The 21,144-nt window shown below is 37.4% G+C and overlaps 1 protein-coding gene across 1 annotated transcript in view; it reads left to right on the top strand.

Moving 5' to 3' along the window:
• The window catches only part of LOC129254354 (adhesion G-protein coupled receptor D1-like), a 43,781-nt gene that overhangs the window by 7,027 nt on the left and 15,610 nt on the right, over positions 1–21,144 (top strand). Inside the window, exons 6-12 of the mRNA XM_054892814.2 lie at positions 5,553–5,593; positions 6,187–6,327; positions 7,200–7,247; positions 11,375–11,507; positions 12,222–12,335; positions 13,593–13,668; positions 14,132–14,243. Of these exons, the coding sequence (XP_054748789.2) occupies positions 5,553–5,593; positions 6,187–6,327; positions 7,200–7,247; positions 11,375–11,507; positions 12,222–12,335; positions 13,593–13,668; positions 14,132–14,243 (665 nt within the window). The remainder of the gene's footprint in view (positions 1–5,552; positions 5,594–6,186; positions 6,328–7,199; positions 7,248–11,374; positions 11,508–12,221; positions 12,336–13,592; positions 13,669–14,131; positions 14,244–21,144) is intronic.

Below are 21,144 nucleotides of genomic sequence, written 5' to 3'. Positions count from 1 at the left end.
TACATTTTCTTGTGAGTTGCAATCTCTGTTTCTGTCTACAATTGTTTAATGACTCGGTATGCAATGCCAATTGCAACGTCAGTAATCATCACAAAAACTCACATGTGTAATTGCAGTCTCTCAGTATTTACAAAATCTAAAAAGGAGGTCGCGTAACTTGGCCTCACTCAGAGTAACGTAGCTACTACCTACTGTAACTAAAGAGTGCCTCTTTTTGATTAAGATAGAAGTCAACTGATATCTCAATATGTATGGCAATGGCCTAGTCTCGCTCGTGCCATAACTATTAAATGATATTTCAGCGTCAAGTGTAGCATGCCTCACATAGCAACTACAGGTTTGACTGCAGTTGGAAAACACTCGGTCCAGGCTAGGCCAGGCAGGACCGACCAGGTCAATACAAGGCAGCGTATAATAAATAAGGCAGGAATGCCAGGTAGCAAGTCATTGGGTGATTTCAAGTACGGTGTACGGTGTTGAGAGCGTGAAAGGGCTGCTGAACTGAGCTCCAACACCAAGCGTAATATTATTTTTCATTGAAATGTATTAAAACTCTAATGATTTGCTCTCATCTTAAATGTAAAAGATAATTTTACGGAGATGGTTCGTCGTGTTTGCCCCCTGTTCGTGAGCTACAGTTCATCAACACCAACACTGAACTTTAAATCACGATTCTCCCAATCCCTGGGGGTCGGTGTTGCTGAATGGGGAAATTGCTTGTAGATCATCAACACCATGCAGCCACAGTGCAGTGTTGGGTTCAGCAGATGACAATCAACACCAGCCTTCAACACAAACTGCCGGAAATACACCATATTTTCCGAGGTCAATCTCAACACCAGCCTGATTCAAGTACGGTGTTGTCACAACACCAACACTAACCCAGGGAGCTCCGGCCCTCTCAGCAGGCCGGAGCCCAGGGGCTTACCGTGTAATTCACCATACCCACGGTAGTAGCGTGAAGTATGGTCTAAATAATTATCCGAATAAATAGTTTAAACAGAAATTCAGCACTTACCACGATTATATGGATGAAGGTCTAACGAGTGGCAGCTTCCTGACATCGAGGCACAGACTGGAACCTCAAAAAACGAAAAGTTCTGTCGCGGTAGCTCTCCTTCTTTCAGAATTCATAGCAAAATGGCCGTTCGAGACCGGTACCGAGGGTGTAGGGCGCATGCGCGAATTTTACAAACACCAACACCAGATTTCAACACTGTACTTGAAAATCATCCAATGACTGTTGCCTTGCCCTTGGTATCGCATACTCGTTCCCACTCACACGTATTGCGAGGTTAGTATTAGTCACTCACACAAGCTAATTACGAGGTTAGTTAGTATGTTATACTGTGCAGTGACTGGTGTTAGTACTACTTTACTACTACTTACACCCGGGGGAGGCCACTTCCATTGACGAATGGATACCATGCGCGACCATGGGGTCTCGAAAAGCACCCTAAACACGTATTTTCCATATTCTGAAAATGCACCCCTTAACACGTATTGGCGTCTGAAACCCTACCCTTAACAAGTATTGGAAACAAAACGATACTCTTGGCAAGTATTCCCTGAAATGAACCCCTAAACAAGCACATGAATATTTACGTCACGGGTCCTTCGGTCGTTGGTTTTACCTTTCAATACACATCATTTGGTTTAGTACGACCCCACCTTTCACACCTCGTGCAAATCGGACTCTAAACACGTAGTGTTGGGGGAAAAGGACATCCTTTATAAAACATTTTAATTTTGTTTTATCATTCCCGAAAATTTGACCCTAAACACGTAACTTTCCTAGCGAAATAGATACCCTTTTTTCATTATTTTTGTGTTTTTGACACCCTTATCACGTTACGTACGTAACGTGCCCTATCTTGAAAAAGACATCCTTTTTACGTGTTTTTTTGGTCGCGCATGGTATCCACTCGTCAATGTAAGTGGCCCCCCGGGTACTTACATCAATATACTAGCGTCGGACTGTACGCGCACAGAAGCTGACTCCGGGATCTTTCGGAGGGGATCAATGGTTGCAGTTACCGATTATCTGCAAGTGCAAAGAAAATTCCACTGTAGATTGTAGGTCCTAAATATGCAGCTTATAAGTACTGTTCCAGATCACTAGATATTCTGGAATTTAATTGTCTATATCCACTATCCGGTCCAAATTCTGCCAGATTCTTCAAGTTCAAAATTGAAGGAAGCAGACTACACACACATAACAGAAGGAGTCCGACGTCGCGACTAATTCTGCGCATCAGAATAGTATGGTATTTTTAAATAGGCACATTTGATGCTTGTATTTCCTTCTTCAATTTCTTCTAGTTATGTGACGGTAGGCCTATGACATATCTATTACTTACTGTGAAATGCCTAGCCAGCTGCAAAGGACGAGGGCGTTTCTGGAAATTCTGGTCTTAAACTACATTTTTTTTCTTGTTTTTCTCCTTTATTTTCTACATTAATCGACACATTTGCATCCCCCGGTGCATGCAGCCTCTCTATTCTACCCCATCTTTATTTTTGTTTTCCCCTTAGACTTAGTTTTAGTTCCTCTTTCCCTTCCCATTATTTTCCTTTTCTCTCGATTTCTTTTCCCCTTATTGCTGGGGATACCAAGGGTGACATGGATAGACAAGCAAACTTACTTGATCGACCCCCCCCCCCCCTTTGGCCCCATCGGAAATTATGCGAGTAGTCGTTTGTATATCATTATTAATTCTCCAATGAACCAGTTTCTAACGTTCTCAACACTGTGTATATTATGCCGGGATATTATGTTGACTGTCAAACAAATATCCAACAAACTATAGTTTCCAACATTGTGTCAATGTTAACTGTCAACAACTCTCCAATAAACTATTCCAATTACGCTGTCCACGTTGTGCCATTGTCCGTTGTTCAACAACTCTCCATCAAACTAGTTTCCAACTTTGTCAACGTTGTGCCATTGTCGACTGTCCAACAAATCTCCAAGAAAATAGTTTCCAACGTTGTTCCTTTGTCGGTTGTTCAGCAACTCTCCATCGAACTAGTTTCCGACGAAGTCAACGCTGTGCCTTTGTTGGCTGTTCAACACCTATCCAATCAAACACGCGTTTCCAACGTTGTGACGTTGTTGGCCGTGTCCAACAAATCTCCAACACACTAGTTTCCAATGTTGTGCCATTGTCTGTTGTTCAACAACTTTCCAACGTTGCCAACGTTGTGTCATCGTCGACTATCCTACTGATCTCCAATCTACCAGTTTCCAACGTTGTGCCAGTGTCAGTTGTTCAACAACCTCCCATCTAACTAGTTTCCAGCTTTATCAACGTTGTGTCATTGTATACTATCTAACTAATCTCCAATCTACCAGTTTCCAACGTTGTGCCATCGTCGACTATCCAACAAATCTCCATCGAACTAGTTTCTAGCTTTGACAACGTTGTGCCATAGTTGGTTGTTCAACAACTTTCCATCGAACTAGTTTCCAACGTTGCCAACCTTGTGTCATCGTCGACTATCCAACTAATCTCCAACCTACTAGTTTCCATCGTTGTGCCATTGTCGACTGTCCAACAACTCTCCAACTAACAAGTTTCTAACGTTGCCAACGTCGTGTCATTGTTGATTGTTCAACAACTTTCCAGCGAACTAGTTTCCAACGTTGCCAACGTTGTGCCTTTGCTGGCTGTCAACAACTATCCAATCAAACGTGTCTCCAACGTTGTGACATTGTCGACTGTCCAACAACTCTCCAACTTACTAGTCTCCAACGCTGTGCCATTGTCGACCGTCCAACAAATCTCCAACCAACTAGTTTCCAACTTTGTCAACGTTGTGCCATGGTCGGTTGTTCAACAACTTTCCAGCGAACTAGTTTCCAACGTTGCCAACGTTGTGCCTTTGCTGGCTGTTCAACAACTATCCAATCAAACGTGTTTCCAACGATGTGACATTGTCGACCGTCCAACAAATCTCCAACAAACTAGTTTCCAACTTTGTCAACGTTGTGCCAGTGTCGGTTGTTCAACAACTTTCCAGCGAACTAGTTTCCAACGTTGCCAACGTTGTGCCTTTGCTGGCTGTTCAACAACTATCCAATCAAACGTGTTTCCAACGTTGTGACATTGTCGACTGTCCAACAACTCTCCAACTAACAAGTTTCCAACGTTGCCAACGTCGTGTCATTGTTGATTGTCCATCATCTTTCCATCAAACTAGTTTCCAACGTCGATTCAACGTTAATCCATCAAGTTTTTCCAACGTCCAACGACTTTCAAGTTTCCAACGTGGAGCCAACGTTGGCTTGTTACCTGGGTCATATCTGACCCAAGTTACAGGTCGACAACTGATTGACGTGCATTTTCTATGCATTTGCTGCGTTGTAGGATTTATTCTGCGCCGTTGTGCAAAAACTCCCCATGTCTGAGAACACATCGCGGGCAGACCGCATAGCAGTCAGACCGCATCTCGTATGCTAATGAGCCTTGCCGTGCAGATTTACTGAGGTTCTCATTGGCGTGCGACCCAGTGCTCAAACGTTCGTTAGATTGCGAGATTTCGTGGCCCAGCGGAGTCATGCGACACGCGGAGACCATGCCCGTCAAAGAAATTTGTTATAGTATGATAACCCGGGATGATAACTGTATGATCCTTCTCATAAAATTGTAGATATCTTAATGATGAGAGACCACTTGGCTTATAAAGTTCTGCTCATTCCTTTCTGACATATAGAGGAATTATAGATGACATTATAGAGGAATTGTTTCTCATTGGATATGTCTCCAGACTTTCAACCACAAGGTTCGGGGTTCGAATCCCAACGCAGCACTCCCGTCCTTTGGCAAGGCGCCTATCTAAATTTGCCACTCTCCACCAAGGGGAGCGTTTCATCAACATTTTTGTCCGACACATTGACAGATCTTTCCTTGATTTTGAGTTATCCGAGAAGCACTGTTACCATGGTAACAATCCAATGAAATGGGATTTGTCGGATAAAACGTCTGATCCTATCATGAAACCCCGGCATGAAATGTTCCCCATGTGTAGTAAGGAATCTCCGCTAAGAAGAAATTCCTTGAATGCCTGAGCGCCCGATAAGAGAAACCGTGCTTAAACTGGGGTAAAAGTATGCAGCGCTTAGAAGCTTTGTATAAAGCGCTAAATTAATTTCATTATTATTAGTAGTAGTATCATTACTATTATTATTATTATTGGAATTATTCAATCAGCAGCTGAACCTGAATTCGATTTCGAAACTACATATTTACTTATACTGCCTATAGTGTAATTTACTATAAATATCCGCAATTATATCATCTATATATAGAGAGAGCGTTTTAGCCATACATTAAAAACGCTTATTTTGGTCTTCATGAATTCCCTGTGCAGTGTCAGAGCGTATCCCTAGAATGACCGAAATTCCGAAGAGTATCGTTAGGACCAATATTCCACTCATCTGCGATTCGTGGAATATTTGCCCAAACTCTTGGAATATTCCTGGTATTCCATTCTGAGCCATCAAATATAATATAAATATTTATCTTATCGTTTTTTTTTTATAATTGCAGAGAGATCAAACAATTGTCCATGTGAAGAAGTGACAGCAATGGTAAGAATCTACTCATAGTTGCAATCTACCTTTCAGATAGTTGTTTGTTGTTGTTGATTGGTTTTTAAAGGCACTCTCATTCAAAAAAACAATATATGCGCCAATCAAAGTTAGGTTATCATATCACTATAATGTTTTTACTTTTGTGATGGTAGTCAGATACGTGCAACTAATGGAAAAGAATACAAAATTAGGGACAACTACTTTTAAAAGAAATGGAATGGGGAAAGGTTCAGAGAGGGGGTTGTTGGGAAGCGGATAGTGGGGGTGAGATAGGGTGAGGAAATTGGTTCAGAGGGGAACCTTTCTTTTTAAAAGAAGGATTTGTATACTTTATTAATCATATCGATAATTGTTAAGAACAGATAAGTTCAACCGAAGTTAACGTTATGTAATTGATATCGATATGTCGCAATCGGTATTGGAAATAACTGTAGTACCGACCAAAATAAATAAGAGTTGCTTACACAAAATAATTACTATTTCAAAATAAAAAATCAAACTTTGTCTTCATTCAACAACCCAATATGAACTTCCTCTGCATAAAAAGTTAAAGGATGGAAATATATAGATATAATATTTTTTTCATTCAGGAAGTCTTAGAGTATATAGAGGACAAGGAAGAGATCGATTCAAGCGATTTGATTCAAGTTGCAGAATCGTTGTTGACGATCACCAATAAGACTGATTTCTCTCTCATCACTGATATGAGGCAAAAATATGATGCCGTTCAGGTATGATAACTATTAAAGGACAAGTCCACGCCTACAAAAGTTGATTTGATTAAAAAAAGAAAAATCCAAAAAGCATATCACTGAAAATTTCAAACCTCAAACAATAAAAAAAGAGAAAAAGTGAGTGGGGGACATCATCGACTCTCTCATTTGCATGTCACAGATAAGTACATATAACTGTTTTGTTAAAAATAAGCGATACTTTAAAATGTCCTAGTTTTCTTATTTTACATCCGATTTTGATGAAATTTTCAGCGTTATTCTTGTTTAATTTTTCTATAATGATTCAAAACACCATTTTTCTGGGGTGGACTTGACCTTTAATGTATTCATAAACATTACTATGCCACTTAATGAATATTCCTGATCTTAGAGTCTCCCATCGGCAGTAGCGCATATTTCCATGGAGCAACGGGACACGTGCCCCTGACTCCATTTTTAATGGGGCGCAAAAATGCTAAAAGTAAGAAAAATGGTAGCAGAAAAGGGGAGGGATAGGTTAAGAAAGCTCTCACGATGCCAGATGACGAAAGAAGAAGAAAGTGCAATTTTAACGCTAATCTCCCAAGTCCAATGCTAGTTTCGGAAGATGTGCGATTTTAGAGTTTGCTCCCGGTGTCAGACATTATGTGCGCTATCACGGGTGGCTTTTCTTCATGGGGTAACAAAAACAGTTCGATTCTCTGTGATTATAGCACTTGTTTTTCCTATCTGTGCAGCATTCCCTTACTCTAGAAATATTTGTGGTATTCCATTCTGAGCCATCCAATATAATACAGATGTGAACGATTTCAAGCGTAGCAAATGAATTCTCAATAACAACAATTGTCATGTGTCAAGCAGCCTTTCGATCTTTTTTTTCTTGTTTCCAGAGTTCTCTGGATACCATCTCTTATATTGCTCATCTCGGTGCACAAAAGGTAAGTATTAAGCAATATACAGATAATATAAAGATAAATGCCATTTGTGGTAACGATTTCAAAAGGAATTCGTATAGAATCCCATACCACTTGGGTGTCTGTTTGTATAAATGAAAAAAAATATATGTGCCAAAGGATTATGGAGGAAATTGTGTAATTGCTGACATATTAGCAAAAAAAAAAGCACGAAATTCGAGCTCGATGTCGGGTCTTTTTCCAAGCAACAATAATGCACAATTCCACGTTTGCTCATCTGCGTGAATAATCTTTAAGTGTGGTCATTTTTTTTAGCTCAGATTTCATGATTTTACAAAGTTCAGTTAATGCAATTGTTACACATATAGATATACCATGGAATATTGCTAATCTTGGTTTTACAGACTTTTTCATGAAAAAAAGTGTTTGCTGAAACTGCTTTCATTTAGCTTTAAGCATTTGAACAGTGTGAATCTCAATAAAAGTCCACGGACACGCTATGAAAACCGGGGGGGGGGGGGGTGTACTTGGATTACATCTGGACGGGGTGTGGGCTCGGGGCTTGAAACCCTTACCCATTTCTAAGGGTCATTAACAGGTACCCATGTCTTTTTTCAGGATTTTTCTCAGTAAAGAATTCTTTAAAATATAGACCCATTTTCCAGATGTGGAAATACTACAGGTACTCGTCCCGGGGTCTCGGCTACTCATACTCTCGACCGGGACTAACATAGATATTCCGGGGCCGTTTCCGTGGGCATTTCCTGGGGACTCTTATTTGTATTTTTTTTTCAGAAACGGACCCATGTCTAAATATTGTTCAGTTGAAAAATAGGAACCATGGCTAAGGATTATTCAGTTGAATAATAGGGCCCATGGCTAAGGATTTCTTGCAACAGCAAGACCCATGTCTAAGGATTTTTTTTTTGCAAAAAAACCACCCACTGGAGCGGCACATCCCCGTATGCGATATACACACGATCATGAAAACTCTCACTGTAGAAGTGTCTACTGTGTTAAATTGTCTTCACTCTTGTCAAAATTTTGATGAATTTCAACAGTGTGACTCCTAATCCACTAATTGAACACATGGTACACTGTGTTATTTCCATTGGGGATAATCTCTAGCATAGAGATTAGCAACCATGCAACCATTTAGTGTTAAGGCCGGGTGAGAATTGGAGAACCTCGGGAGCATCGTAGTCGTCAGTGGCGTAACTACGTAGGGGGGGGGGGGCGTGGGGGGTAGTGCCCCCCCCCCCCAATCGGCTGGCCAAAAGAAAATTAAAAAAACGGGGAAAAGGAGAAAAAGAGGTAGAAATGGAGAGAAACGTAGTGGGAAAGAAGAAATTATTGTTAACTATAATGTTATATTATAATCGTGTTATGTTATATTACATCATAACTTTATGAAACATAATTTGCTCAGGGCCTATGTCTTCATTGTTCCTGGTGCATTGTCTGTTATACAATCCTGTTGTACTAAAACCTCCCGTTTTCAAGTCAGTATACACCAAATATATTTCCTAGCACTTCGAAATATTATTGTTTTATGTAGTGACATATGCTTCTTTTTCATGACTACTTGAAGTGATTGTCCCATTTTAAAGTCTTAATATAAAACATTTCCTGTCCGTGCGTACGTTGGCATTAGTGGATAGATGAGATATGTCTGCTCTTCATGAATTCTTGATATCAGTCCTTAAAACGTCCCTTTTCTGATCTGAATATCTAAAATTTTCAGCTTGCACTTCGCGCTCGCATCATTTAGTTTAGTGAAATACGCATGGTCTTCGTGAATTCCTACAAACAAGCCCTACAATGCCCCTCTTCAGATCTGAATTTCCTAAATTTTAAGCTCGCGCTTCGCGCTTGCAATATTTGATTAGTGAGATGCGTATGATAATCATGATTACAGTGACTACAAAAAGCGCTTCATGTGTTCAGATGTAATTCTAACAAAATCAGCATGCGCTTGGCACTCGCATTAGATGACTATGGTGAGATATGTGTACTTTTTATGGATTCCTTAAAAAAATAGTCCTTAAAATATCCCTGTTTGGGGTCAATATATACAAAAATTTCAGCTCGCGCTTCGCACTCGCATCATTTGGTTAGTGAAATACGTATGGTTTTCGTGAATTCCTACAAACAAGCCTTAAAATGTCCCTCTTCAGGTCTGAATTTCCTAAATTTTCAGCTCGCGCTCGCAATATTTGATTAGTGAGGTTAATAATGCAGATAAGATTTATATTCTTTTCAACTCGGTCAGTTAATGTACAAGTTTATCAATAAACAATTACCGTTACCTTTTAATAATATGTTTGTAAAAAATGATACAATTCATAAGCACTTCACTCGCCAGGCGAGTTCCTTTCATTTACCTCTGAATAGAACATCGTTTGCACAGAAGACATTTGTTTTTTCTGGTCCAAAATTATGGAATTCTTTTTCAAAGGATATTATACAACGTAATTCAATACACAATTTCAAAGCAAAACTTAAAAAATATCTTCTGAATTCATATTAGATTATCGTTTTTTTCCCAAAGTAATGTAATTCAGAACTTAACATGTAAATGTGTTTATTAATTTCTCTTTGTATATATATTTAATCGTTTTATGATTTCTGTATACAGTGTATACTGAATCATTTATTTTTATTATTATTTATTTATTTTTATTTTTATTTGTTTATTTTTATTCATTTTATATATACATATATATATCTATATATATATATATATATATATAATTATATTGTTTATTTCTTTATTTTATCTTATATTTTATTCATAAAATTTACTTATAAAAGGGGGCCTTCACCCTACAAGCTCTGCTTTTTAGTTGGTCTCCTTCCCTTTCGATTTCATGGTATAATTGTATTATAAAAAATGATTTAAATGTTATATTTTGTAAATATGTATATTGAACTATCATTGTAAATGTAAAAAGATTGAAAAACAGTTTTGTAACTGAACTGGACTACCCTCCACTGTTCTTTTTATCGATTTTTTGTTCAATAAAACATGAATGAATAAATAAAGAAAAATAAATGAATTGAATTGAATTGAATAGTGAGATACATATCCGTTTAACGGCACTGTGCTTAAAATGTCTCTTTTAGGTCAGTATACATGGCAACTGAGCGCGCTTCGCGCGCACACTAAGTGACTCAAATTTTTTTGCTGGTGCCCCCCATGCCATTACCAACTATACGCCATTGGTAGTCGTAGAGGTTAAAGGGGAATCCAGCCTTGGCCATAAAATGCTGTGTGGGGAAGGAGAAAAAATAAATGAAACAGAATGGTGAAACTTTGAAAGAAATCGGACAAGCAATACGAAAGTTATAGCTGCTTTCAAATTGAGATCACTAATACTATGTAGTTTTCAAATTGGCAACTGGGTAAGTAAATTATGACAAGGGGCAAGGACAACTTTCCCATAGGCCATGTACTTTATTATCAGGGATGTGTGGTTTTCTCCTAAGTACCCATTCCCCTGGGACAGTAATCCAAATAAAACCCATGTAGTATTTTGTTTTATGTCCTCATGAAAGAAAAATATCATTTGAAATAAAACTTTTGGGAAAAATGACATTTTAGCCATAATATGTATTGGAGTACAAGAAAGAGTAGTCCTTGCCTTACATCACTATGACATCCCATATGCGGCCAATTTGAAGTCTCCATGGGTATAGTGATTACCAATATTTACAACTTTTAAAAATTCATAACTTTCTTGTTGTTTGTCCGATATTGTTCAAACTTTCACCTATCAACTTGTCTGATTTTTCTTTTCCTTATAAAAACAAGTTTTTATTTGGGTTTGATTCCCCTTTAATAATGCAGACAAATATAATCTATCGCCATCCTTACCACCATTAACACCCAGGTCCCTGGGAACGATTTTTGATTACTGGGGGTGCTGATGTAAATTTGAAAAGCAAAAAGAAAAATAAAGGGTTTCACTAAAAAATCTATTTTTCCACACCATTCCAGGGGGTGCTGCCTACTATATAATGGAGAATAATACACGCAGCATCCCCCCCTGAAAATCTTGAGGGTGCTTCAGTACTCCCGCTTCCCAGGACCATGTCAACACCACCGATATGATTTCAATCAACATCATTATCATGTCATCGTTTTGCAGGTCAAGAAGACCGCAGAGAACACGGCTGATCTCCAAGAAGTGGGGCACAACATTCTTGGTTCTCTCGATCGCTTGCAGAATGCAATCCTAAATGATGGCACGATCGTCCATCCACTCATCTCTGACTTAATCGGTACGCCCGCCCCCTCCCGCCGATGCTTTGACCAGTCTTAATTATATTGCAGAAATTTGTATATTAAGCATAAAACGTATATAAATCGACCTTGAGCGTTAACAAGTTGCGGTTGATTGCAAATAAATATGCATGCGTTTATTTTCAAAGCAATTTCGATTGGTTCCTTGTGAGCGTTCATAACAAATGTGCATGCTATGGCGATTCTGTTTGGTCTAACCTCTGCATTACAAAACTCTAATTATAGTTCGATGCTATCTGTAAAATGGAATATCCGCTTGGGCTTTTTTAAAAACAGAATAGCTATAGATAATATAAAAAACAGTCTGTGAAAGTAGGCGCTAGCGCTTATTAACCTTTGAAATTGTGACCACTTTGGAATAGAAAGTGAACATGAATTTTTAGGCATGCGCAAAAAAATGAGCTAGTCATACCCTTTTTGTGGACCTCCAGAGAAGAGAAAACGATTGACTTTTTTTGACCAATACATGCAGTAAATACTAAATTTTTCCTTAGCTCGCACTGGGATTTTTTTTTTTTTTACTGATTTCGATTTTCTTTTCGTCGAATACATAATCATTCACCAACTTACTTGTTCAATATCTTATTGACCAATTAAGAGTGCGGATATAATCTGCGATGATGTAGAGAAATAACTCATACATTACACGCTTTACGAATCCCGAAATCAATTGATCATTTAAAATTTAATAGAAATTGTAATGGAACCAGCGGAGCCAGATATGGACTTCTTGTATCGCAGTGACGAGACTGGTATTGGAGACGGTGAAACTAGCGTTCGCATTCCATCAGAAAACTTTAACAGTGGTAAGTTAGGAAACTCGAAACCAACTTTTGTTATCGATAGAATATCTACAATGATCTTGGGAAATGAAAAATGCATATACAGATAATAACAATAATAATATTTGAAATTTATATAGCGCATAATAGTCCAAAGACTCTATGCGCTTTACAAAATATGTTAAATTACTAAATTATACATTAAACCCAATTCAAATCATCAAATAAACCTAAAATATGTCGTACAAATAAAAACAAATTAAATCAATACATAAAAGTTACATAATTGATGAAAAGTTACAATATTTAACAACAACATACTATATTGAACATTCTGAACATTATTTTGAAAATAAGTGAGTTTTAAGAATAGATTTAAGTATGGAGATGGATGGTGCGGTTCTATTATTTGACCGGTAGAGAATTCTAGAGTACAGGGGCAGATATAGGGAAAGGGCTCTTTGACCATTATGCATTTGTATTTGTGGAGGGAACAGTGAGAAGATGTTGTGAGGATGATCGACGGCTACATCTTGGTTTATACGGTTCTATGAGTTATGATATGTACTGTGTGGGGGGGGGGCAATTCTGCAATAGAAAGTCAGTGTTAGAGAAGAGCAAAACAACCATAGATTACCTCTGCTGATGTAGTTTGAATCACATCTCATTTCTTTGTATACATGTAAAATAGATGTCAATGAAAATATGAACCTACCGAAATAAAAGTTTGTTGGTTGACAAAATTCATTATTAAAACCAACAAAAGTAAGCACCAGTGAACGTAGCCATAAATGCCACAGATGTCGCACGATTCGGTATAATTATGAGATCGAAGAGAGCGACTTTCGATTTCTTCAGGGACTCTCCGGATACTAACTTTGACTGATTCCCAAGATGTACACACCTTGGAGACGTCATGTGTTGAAGATCTTGAAGGTTGTGCTAAAATCTTTCCAATAAATTCTATAGCTATACGATTCAAGTTCAGAATGCTTCTTCTTTTTCCTGCTTTCGACGCATTTGTGACGAGGATCAGCGACTAAACGCTAGCATCAGCTAAATTTTTGAAAGAAGGTAAAGATGAAATGTTTCAATAATATGCCTACTGTTAGACAGTTGGACAACGCAAGAAATGTCGGGTCATTCTTTAACTGTAACATGATAGTCAGCTCTTTGATTGCTGGCATCAACGAACAAGAAAAGACAATATGTTTCTTGTTTGTTTTTCAAATCATTTTTTTTTATTTATCTTATCTGTACTCTGGTCTTTTGCTCATTTAGGATCTCGAGTGAGTGTGGCGCATTTGAGAGAGTTCCCCGCCGCTTTTCTACCGACGAGACTAGCTCGGAGAAATGGGTATGTAAACGATCTCCCAAAGATAAAAACGATAAAAATACCGTTAGACTGTCTTTGATTGATAAACAGCCTCGTCACACAAAATCCGACACGGGCCACTATGTCCCAAAACGTATAAAATTATTTTCAGATCAATTCTATTATATATTTTTCTCCGGTAATACGTTTGCTAGCCAGACATCGCAATAGACCGATGTGAACATATTCAGTTTGGAATAGTAAATCAAACAAAATGCATCCAAACTAAAATAATACACATTATTTTGCTTGAGAATTAACAGGCCAATTAGAACCCACTCACTGTCCCTTCCATTTACCCTATTTTTTCGTCTTGATTAGATTGAAACTGTTCCAAATGTAGACCTACTTTCTCTTGTTAATTCCCTTGTTTATTGTTTATGCAAATTTAATTGTGTGCATATAAAATTATCACTGTGTTGCTGCTCTCATTGTCATTGTATAGTTCTACGGTTCTCACTAATGTGACGTCATCCGTGATCAGCGTCCACACTACTGGGATTGATGTAAACTCCATGAAGGAGGATCTCATTATGACTATCCCTCATCGTCCAAACGTGCGTATACGTAACTAACCCAATATGATTGGGACAAACAGATGAATTTTATTCGATTTACATATATATAGTTCATCTTTATTTGCCATTTGCCGTAAAACATGAAAACATTAACAATACATCAGAATAGGCTTAATAAAGACGGAAATAACATGTAAACATTTAAATCAAAAGAATAGAATCAAAGCCCAGGTCCCTGGCAGGAAAAGTGATAAATAGTAGGGGAGAGAGATAGGGTTCCCATGCACCCGAATGATATATTTTTTTAACCTACATTTTTGTAATCCATAAGATGTGTAGTGAATGAATTTTGATGTTCCCAAAACGAAATATTGTCCCATGGGGTTCAAATTCAAGATGGCGTCCAAAATGGCCGCCATATTCATGGGATTTGGTTTTTCGTACATAGATTCCGACACAAACATTCATTGGCCACAAAATTAGTGTCATATGAAAGATAAATAAATTTTCTACAAGTTGATACTATTCATGGGTGATGAAAAGCTAATTTGGCTGAGATTTTGATAAGAAAAGTGCAATTTTGAGAATTTTTTCCAAAAAATTGAAAATTCGCGAAATACATGATTTACCATAAATCTAAAGAAAATAAAGGAATCGCCTCAAAAATTTCTAGAAAACTTTTCCTATATACAACTATTAAGCGGACGAAATTCCAAATTGATATCGTTTTTAGTCACAAACTTATAATGTCTCAAACTTGAAAATTCAATTTTCAGAAATTTAGCTTTTTTACTGCATATCGGAGACTTGGATACACTAATGTATATTGTCACATTTTCAACCCAGAAAATGGAGATAGGCCTTAATAAAATGCGAAATTATCTATTATTTTGTCCCTTTATTCTTCGATTTAAAGTCGGTTGATATAGTTTTTGAAAGAATTAAGACTTTTGGCCAAAATTTGTATGTTTTTGGTACAAAAAATGCACATGCACTGTTATTGATCAGATTTATTATGAATGTTAGTAATAAATTCACAATCTCAACATTCGATATGAAAGAGGGTGTATCAACGAGAATATTGGCAGGCTTCATGCCACCATACGTATCTTCATTTTCTTCAAATAAAAGGAAAATATGCTGAATGTATTAAGCGATTTTGCGCTAAAGTGATGCCAAAAAGCAACCTCAGTGTGGCAGTCACACCCATGAAAACGATTGCAAAGTGATGAATGGTACGTCATTCAAATTATACAATAGCTTGGATCAGCCTCTCGCATCGATTGTGTTGGTATGACTAACACACCGTAATGTACAGTATGTAATGTGAATGGTAATAAAAATGTGATTCAGAAGGATGTAAAGGCAAAAAAAGGTGTTTCTGTTACATTATATATAAATTTATTTAATGAAGTCTCTTGGAAACAGTTATAAGATACACTTGCACTGCAGGTAATAGAGATGAAGTTCTTACACACAGTGGCGTACCTAGGATTTTCGATCACAAATAAAGGATTTCGTACCAGAAAAAATTTGACAAGCAAAAAAAAAAAAATAAAAAAAAAAAAAATAAGGTCATCAAGCTCGTCAGGGGGGCATTAAAGGTCTTAAAGCTCGTCAGGGGGGGCAAAAAAAGGTTTCTCAAGCCCGTCAGGGGGGGGGCAAAGATATCTTTTTGCATGGGTTGTGACTCGTCAGGGGGGGCAGAGTGCCCCCCTGCCCCCCCCCCCCCCCCGTAGGTACGCTAGTGCTTACACATCAATACACAACCCAAAGGAATATGTCGAAGCTACCCCCACTTTATCTGTATTTTGAATCTATGGCCTGTATTCCTAAACCAGGTTTATCTTCGAACACAAAATTAGTGTCATATGAAAGATGAATAAATTTTCTACAAGTTGATATTATTCATAGGTGATGAAAAGGTAATTCGGCTGAGATCTTAATAAGAAAAGTGCATTTTGAAATTGTTTCCCCCAAAAATGAAAATTTGCAAAATACTTGATTTACCATATATCTAAGGAAAATAAAGGAATTGTCTTGAAACTTTCTAGAAAACTTTCCTATATAATAATATACAATTATTAAGAAATTTAGTTATTTTTTTTACTGCATTTTACAGACTTAAATGTACTATATTGTCATTATCTTGACCACCCTTTTCAACATATTGATTAGTTTTTCTAACCTACACCTTTTCAATCCTGGAGTCGTATACTGAATGAATTTATTTTGATCTTCTGAAAACTTGAATATTGTCCCTTGGCCGCCACCTTGACGGCCATCTTGGATTCTGACAAAAAAACTCTTAACAGAACTTTTCAATTCAACGTCATAGGAAAACAAATTACAAATGTTTTGAGGGTATTCTGATTATGAGAAATTAATTGAGTGGGTTATCTTTATTCTTTACGATTTGAATTAAACAATTCTGATACATTAAAGTGCCAAATATGACAAAAACCTCTGTTGACCAATGTAAAGAAGGGGAAGGTCTTTTTGGAACATTGAGATGTGTATGGTTGTGTTATTAATCTATTTAATATTTTCAAAAGTAGAAAATGTGGTGACGAATCAGTACCACGGAAAAGGCCTCCTGTAAATTGCATTTTACAACTTGCAACAATTAACTTATATCATGTCAAAATGTAAGCTTTATGGTTCTTAGGGAGGACTTTGACAGACAGGCAGTCAATCTTAGAAGTCATTGGCAGGCTCATGTGCTAGATTTGGGCGATCTTTTTTAACTAAAACTTTGTGCCAATGTGATCTTGGAAGATATATTCCTGATCCAGAAGTTGTAAACTTTGGACTGGAAAAGCAATTTAGTTTGCTGCAAAATTCAAGAGATTTTTATTCTCTTTGAGAAAAAAACCACGGAATTTTCTTGGTTGCCATCCGGGCAACCATGATGGCAGTTTTGGTTGCCAACGTCACCCACGTGTGATCTGTTCCTTCTCAAGATTCCTCCGCTCGGCTTTGATACTTCGTAAGACCTGGGTTCCTCACAGACTTTGGATGCTTTAGCTGGTATCCAAGTGTGTTATCTTGGATGTTTAACTCACACTGGCTGTCCTACATGCAGAGGCGGTAGATTAGAACTTGCATGTCGATAATGCACTTCCTTCACCTTGTCTTGCCTATTCAAGAGAAAATCAGTGGTAGTAGAATCTCTCGAGAAATAGTGACTTGATAATGTGGTTCTGATGGGTCTACCAAATAACATTTCTGCTGGTGATCTCAAGTTACTTTCGACTGGTGTTGCTCTCAGGTACATCATTGCTAGTTGACTGTCTTGGCCAGTCTGAGAACATTTTGTCAAATGATTATTGACTGTACGAACCATCCTCTGAGCTAATCCGTTTGATCTTGGATAGTGTGGAGAAGAAGTAATGTGCTTGATATTCCACTTCTTTTCTTCTGCTGCCTTGCTTGATGTTTCTGGCATGTTTCACTCTGCTTTATCAACTGGTCGATGTCCTCGTTGATGTTTGACAAGAACTCTGTCTCACGAGCAAGTCGTCTGGTACTTTCGATTCCCATGTGTCCTAGGTGAAGCTGTCCAAGGATATAATTCCTCAGTGACTTCGGTACGATGACTTGACTTCCCGTGAAGAGTACTCCATGTGATAATCCGATGTTATCTCTATACGACCAATACTGCCTAAGGGATTTCAATAACTCTTGGATTGTTTCAGGCCAACTCAGGCCAAATCTGCCATAATGATCTGGGAATTGATGTATCTATCTCGACAGTTCTCTCTCTCTCTGGGTCATAGAACTGTAGACATGCACCTGATGATACTGCACATTTCAGGCTGTTCAAGGAATGTTCATGATCATCGTCCCAGATAAACGGTACTTCCTTGTGAAGAAGTTATCGAAGTGGTGCTGACTTTTCCCACAAATTAGGAACATATGCTGCTAGGTATTTGAACAATACTAGGCATTTCTGAACATCCTCTTTGGCCTTGGGTAATAGTACTTGGGTAATGTGTTGGCTTCTACCTTGCTAGGATCTGGGTAGATATCTGATCTAGTGCACTTGGAGCCAAAGAGGTTGATAGCTTCTTTCTTGATTGTGCACTTGGAGCTGTTGAACACTGAGTCTTCTTGCTTTGCCGTCTCCATGAACAAGTACATATTCTTGTTGTGTTCCTCCACGTTGATCTTGATCTTGTCCTTCAATTAGTGTGCTGCACTTGCGTGGTGCGTCTATGGTAGGTTTAGCGATGTCCTTGACATGAAGCATCGCTTTTCCTTTGAAACTACCAATAGCATTGAAGTGCTCTGGAAATGCTTGTTCGAGATCCTTATCACTCGTGATAGGTGTTTGTTTAGGTTTAGGGTTAGGTGTAGGTGTGTCATAATTGTACATTGAGTGAATTGTGATAATTCCAAGGTCAGTGCAACCTAACAACCCAAGGATAGCTGAAACCTTGACATCTGGTACATAGAATGTCTGTGTTGACCATTTCGGACTGTAACATTTTATGTCAAGTGTACCTTTACATTTAATTGGAATCTCACCATAAGCTTCAAGTTTTACTGGTGTTTGTTTCACTAATGATTCCCACTTTGAACTTTATATTTCCTTGGCGTACGTACTATGATAGTCTTAGTACTTGCACGTGAGTCAACTCTTAGGTAGAGCTTATGTTGACCGACTCTGTGGGCATATGTAAATGTTAGCAAATGCTACTGTACCTTCTGAATTTACAACTGTGTGTGGCCCATTGGTGTGTATTGTGTCAAATTATGCAAAGTTTGATAGACTGATAATGATCATGATCTGTGATAGTATCGTGTGCTGTGTCCATTTCGCTGATTGGTTAGTTCTTTCGACATTTTGATTTTGATCGTGATTTCTTTTGTTTTGGTAAACGATCATCAGATATCATGTCAGATCTTCGGTCATCTGAACTAAGTTATGGTTTTCTAATTATGATCACTTTTTGACTGGCGACAGAATTACCCCCAATGACTTTTACTGACGTGGAGAGCCAATTTCATTAATATTGACCCCCAAACGGTTCATAGTTGTCTGAGAATGATAATTGAGTTTTTTTCCTTCATTATGAAAGCAAACGGAACAGAGTTGTAAACATAAGAGATATACAATAAACAGAATTTTGGCTCTTCATAAATTTAGAAAAGAGTTAGAACGTGTTGGAAAATAAACCTGATTTTGGAATACAGGCCATAAATTCAAAATACAGATAAGGTGGAGGTAGCTTTGACACGTTCCTTTCAGTTGTGTATTGATGTGTCAGAACTTCATCTTTATTACCTGCAGTGCTAGTGTATCTTATAACTGTTTTAAAAAAGACTCAATTAAATAAATTCTTTATGATGTAACAGAAACACTTTTTTTGCCTTTACATCCTTCTGAATCGGATACATTTATATTACGATGCACATTACATAATGTACATTAAGGTGTGTTAGTCATACCAACACAATCGATGCGAGAGGCTGATCCAAGCTATTGTATTATTTGAATGGCATACCATTCATCACTTTGCAATAGTTTTCATGGGTGTGACTGCCACACCGAGGTTGCTTTTTGGCCTCACTTTAGCGCAAAATCGCTTAATACATTCAGCATATTTTCCTTCTTTCTAAAGCAAATGAAGATACTCATGGTTGCATGAAGCCTGCCAATATTTTCGTTGATACATCCTCTTTCATATCGAATGTTGAGATTGTGCATTTATTACTGATATTCATAATAAATCTGATTAATAACAGTGCATGTGCATTTTTTTTTACCAAAAACATACAAATTTTGGCCAAAAGTCTTAATTCTTTCAAAAACTAAATCAACCGACTTTATATTGTAGAATAAAGGGATTGTAGTAAATTCTAACAACAAAATAATAGATAATTTCGCATTTTATTAAGGCCTATATCCATTTTCTGGGTTGAAAATGTGACAATATACATTAGTGTATCCAAGTCTCCAATATGCAGTAAAAAAGCTAAATTTCTGAAAATTGAATTTTCAAGTTTGAGACATTATAAGTTTGTGACTAAAAACGATATCAATTTGGAATTTCGTCCGCTTAATAGTTGTATATAGGAAAAGTTTTCTAGAAATTTTTGAGGCGATTCCTTTATTTTCTTTAGATTTATGGTAAATCATGTATTTCGCGAATTTTCAATTTTTTGGAAAAAATTCTCAAAATTGCACTTTTCTTATCAAAATCTCAGCCGAATTAGCTTTTCATCACCCATGAATAGTATCAACTTGTAGAAAATTTATTTATCTTTCATATGACACTAATTTTGTGGCAAATGAATGTTTGTGTCGGAATCTATGTACGAAAAACCAAATCCCATGAATATGGCGGCCATTTTGGACGCCATCTTGAATTTGAACCCCATGGGACAATATTTCGTTTTGGGAACATCAAAATTCATTCACTACACATCTTACGGATTACAAAAATGTAGGTTAAAAAAATATATCATTCGGGTGCATGGGAACCCTATCTCCCTACCAGACTAAAAGTAAATGCCAATGGCAGGGCAAACAAAATGTAGTATACGGATATAAGAAAAAATATAGATGAAGAAGGAAAAGAAAAAGAAGAGAGAGACAAGGAGAGAGAAAGAAAGGAAAGAACGCAGAAGGAAAAAAGGAAGAAGGCAAGGTAAAGGAAGAAATAGAGAGGGTAGAAAGGAGAACAAGTCTTGTCGTATCGTGTAATACATAATATTAACATTGCACATTAATCAATCATTACCAGATAAAACAGGACAGCATTTCGTTGAACAAATACTCGTTAATCTTCACTGATTATAAATTATGATCGTATCAAGGTGCATTTATTAATACTTTCATGTCTTGGTTTTATACCTCCTGACCATAACAGGCCATGAAAATACTAACACCACTTTTTGGTAGAATAAGTTGACAAACAATTGAAACTTACTA

This window comes from Lytechinus pictus, chromosome 2, assembly GCF_037042905.1.
Source record: "Lytechinus pictus isolate F3 Inbred chromosome 2, Lp3.0, whole genome shotgun sequence".
NCBI lineage: Eukaryota > Metazoa > Echinodermata > Echinoidea > Temnopleuroida > Toxopneustidae > Lytechinus > Lytechinus pictus.
This window is presented reverse-complemented; position numbering and strand designations above follow the sequence as displayed.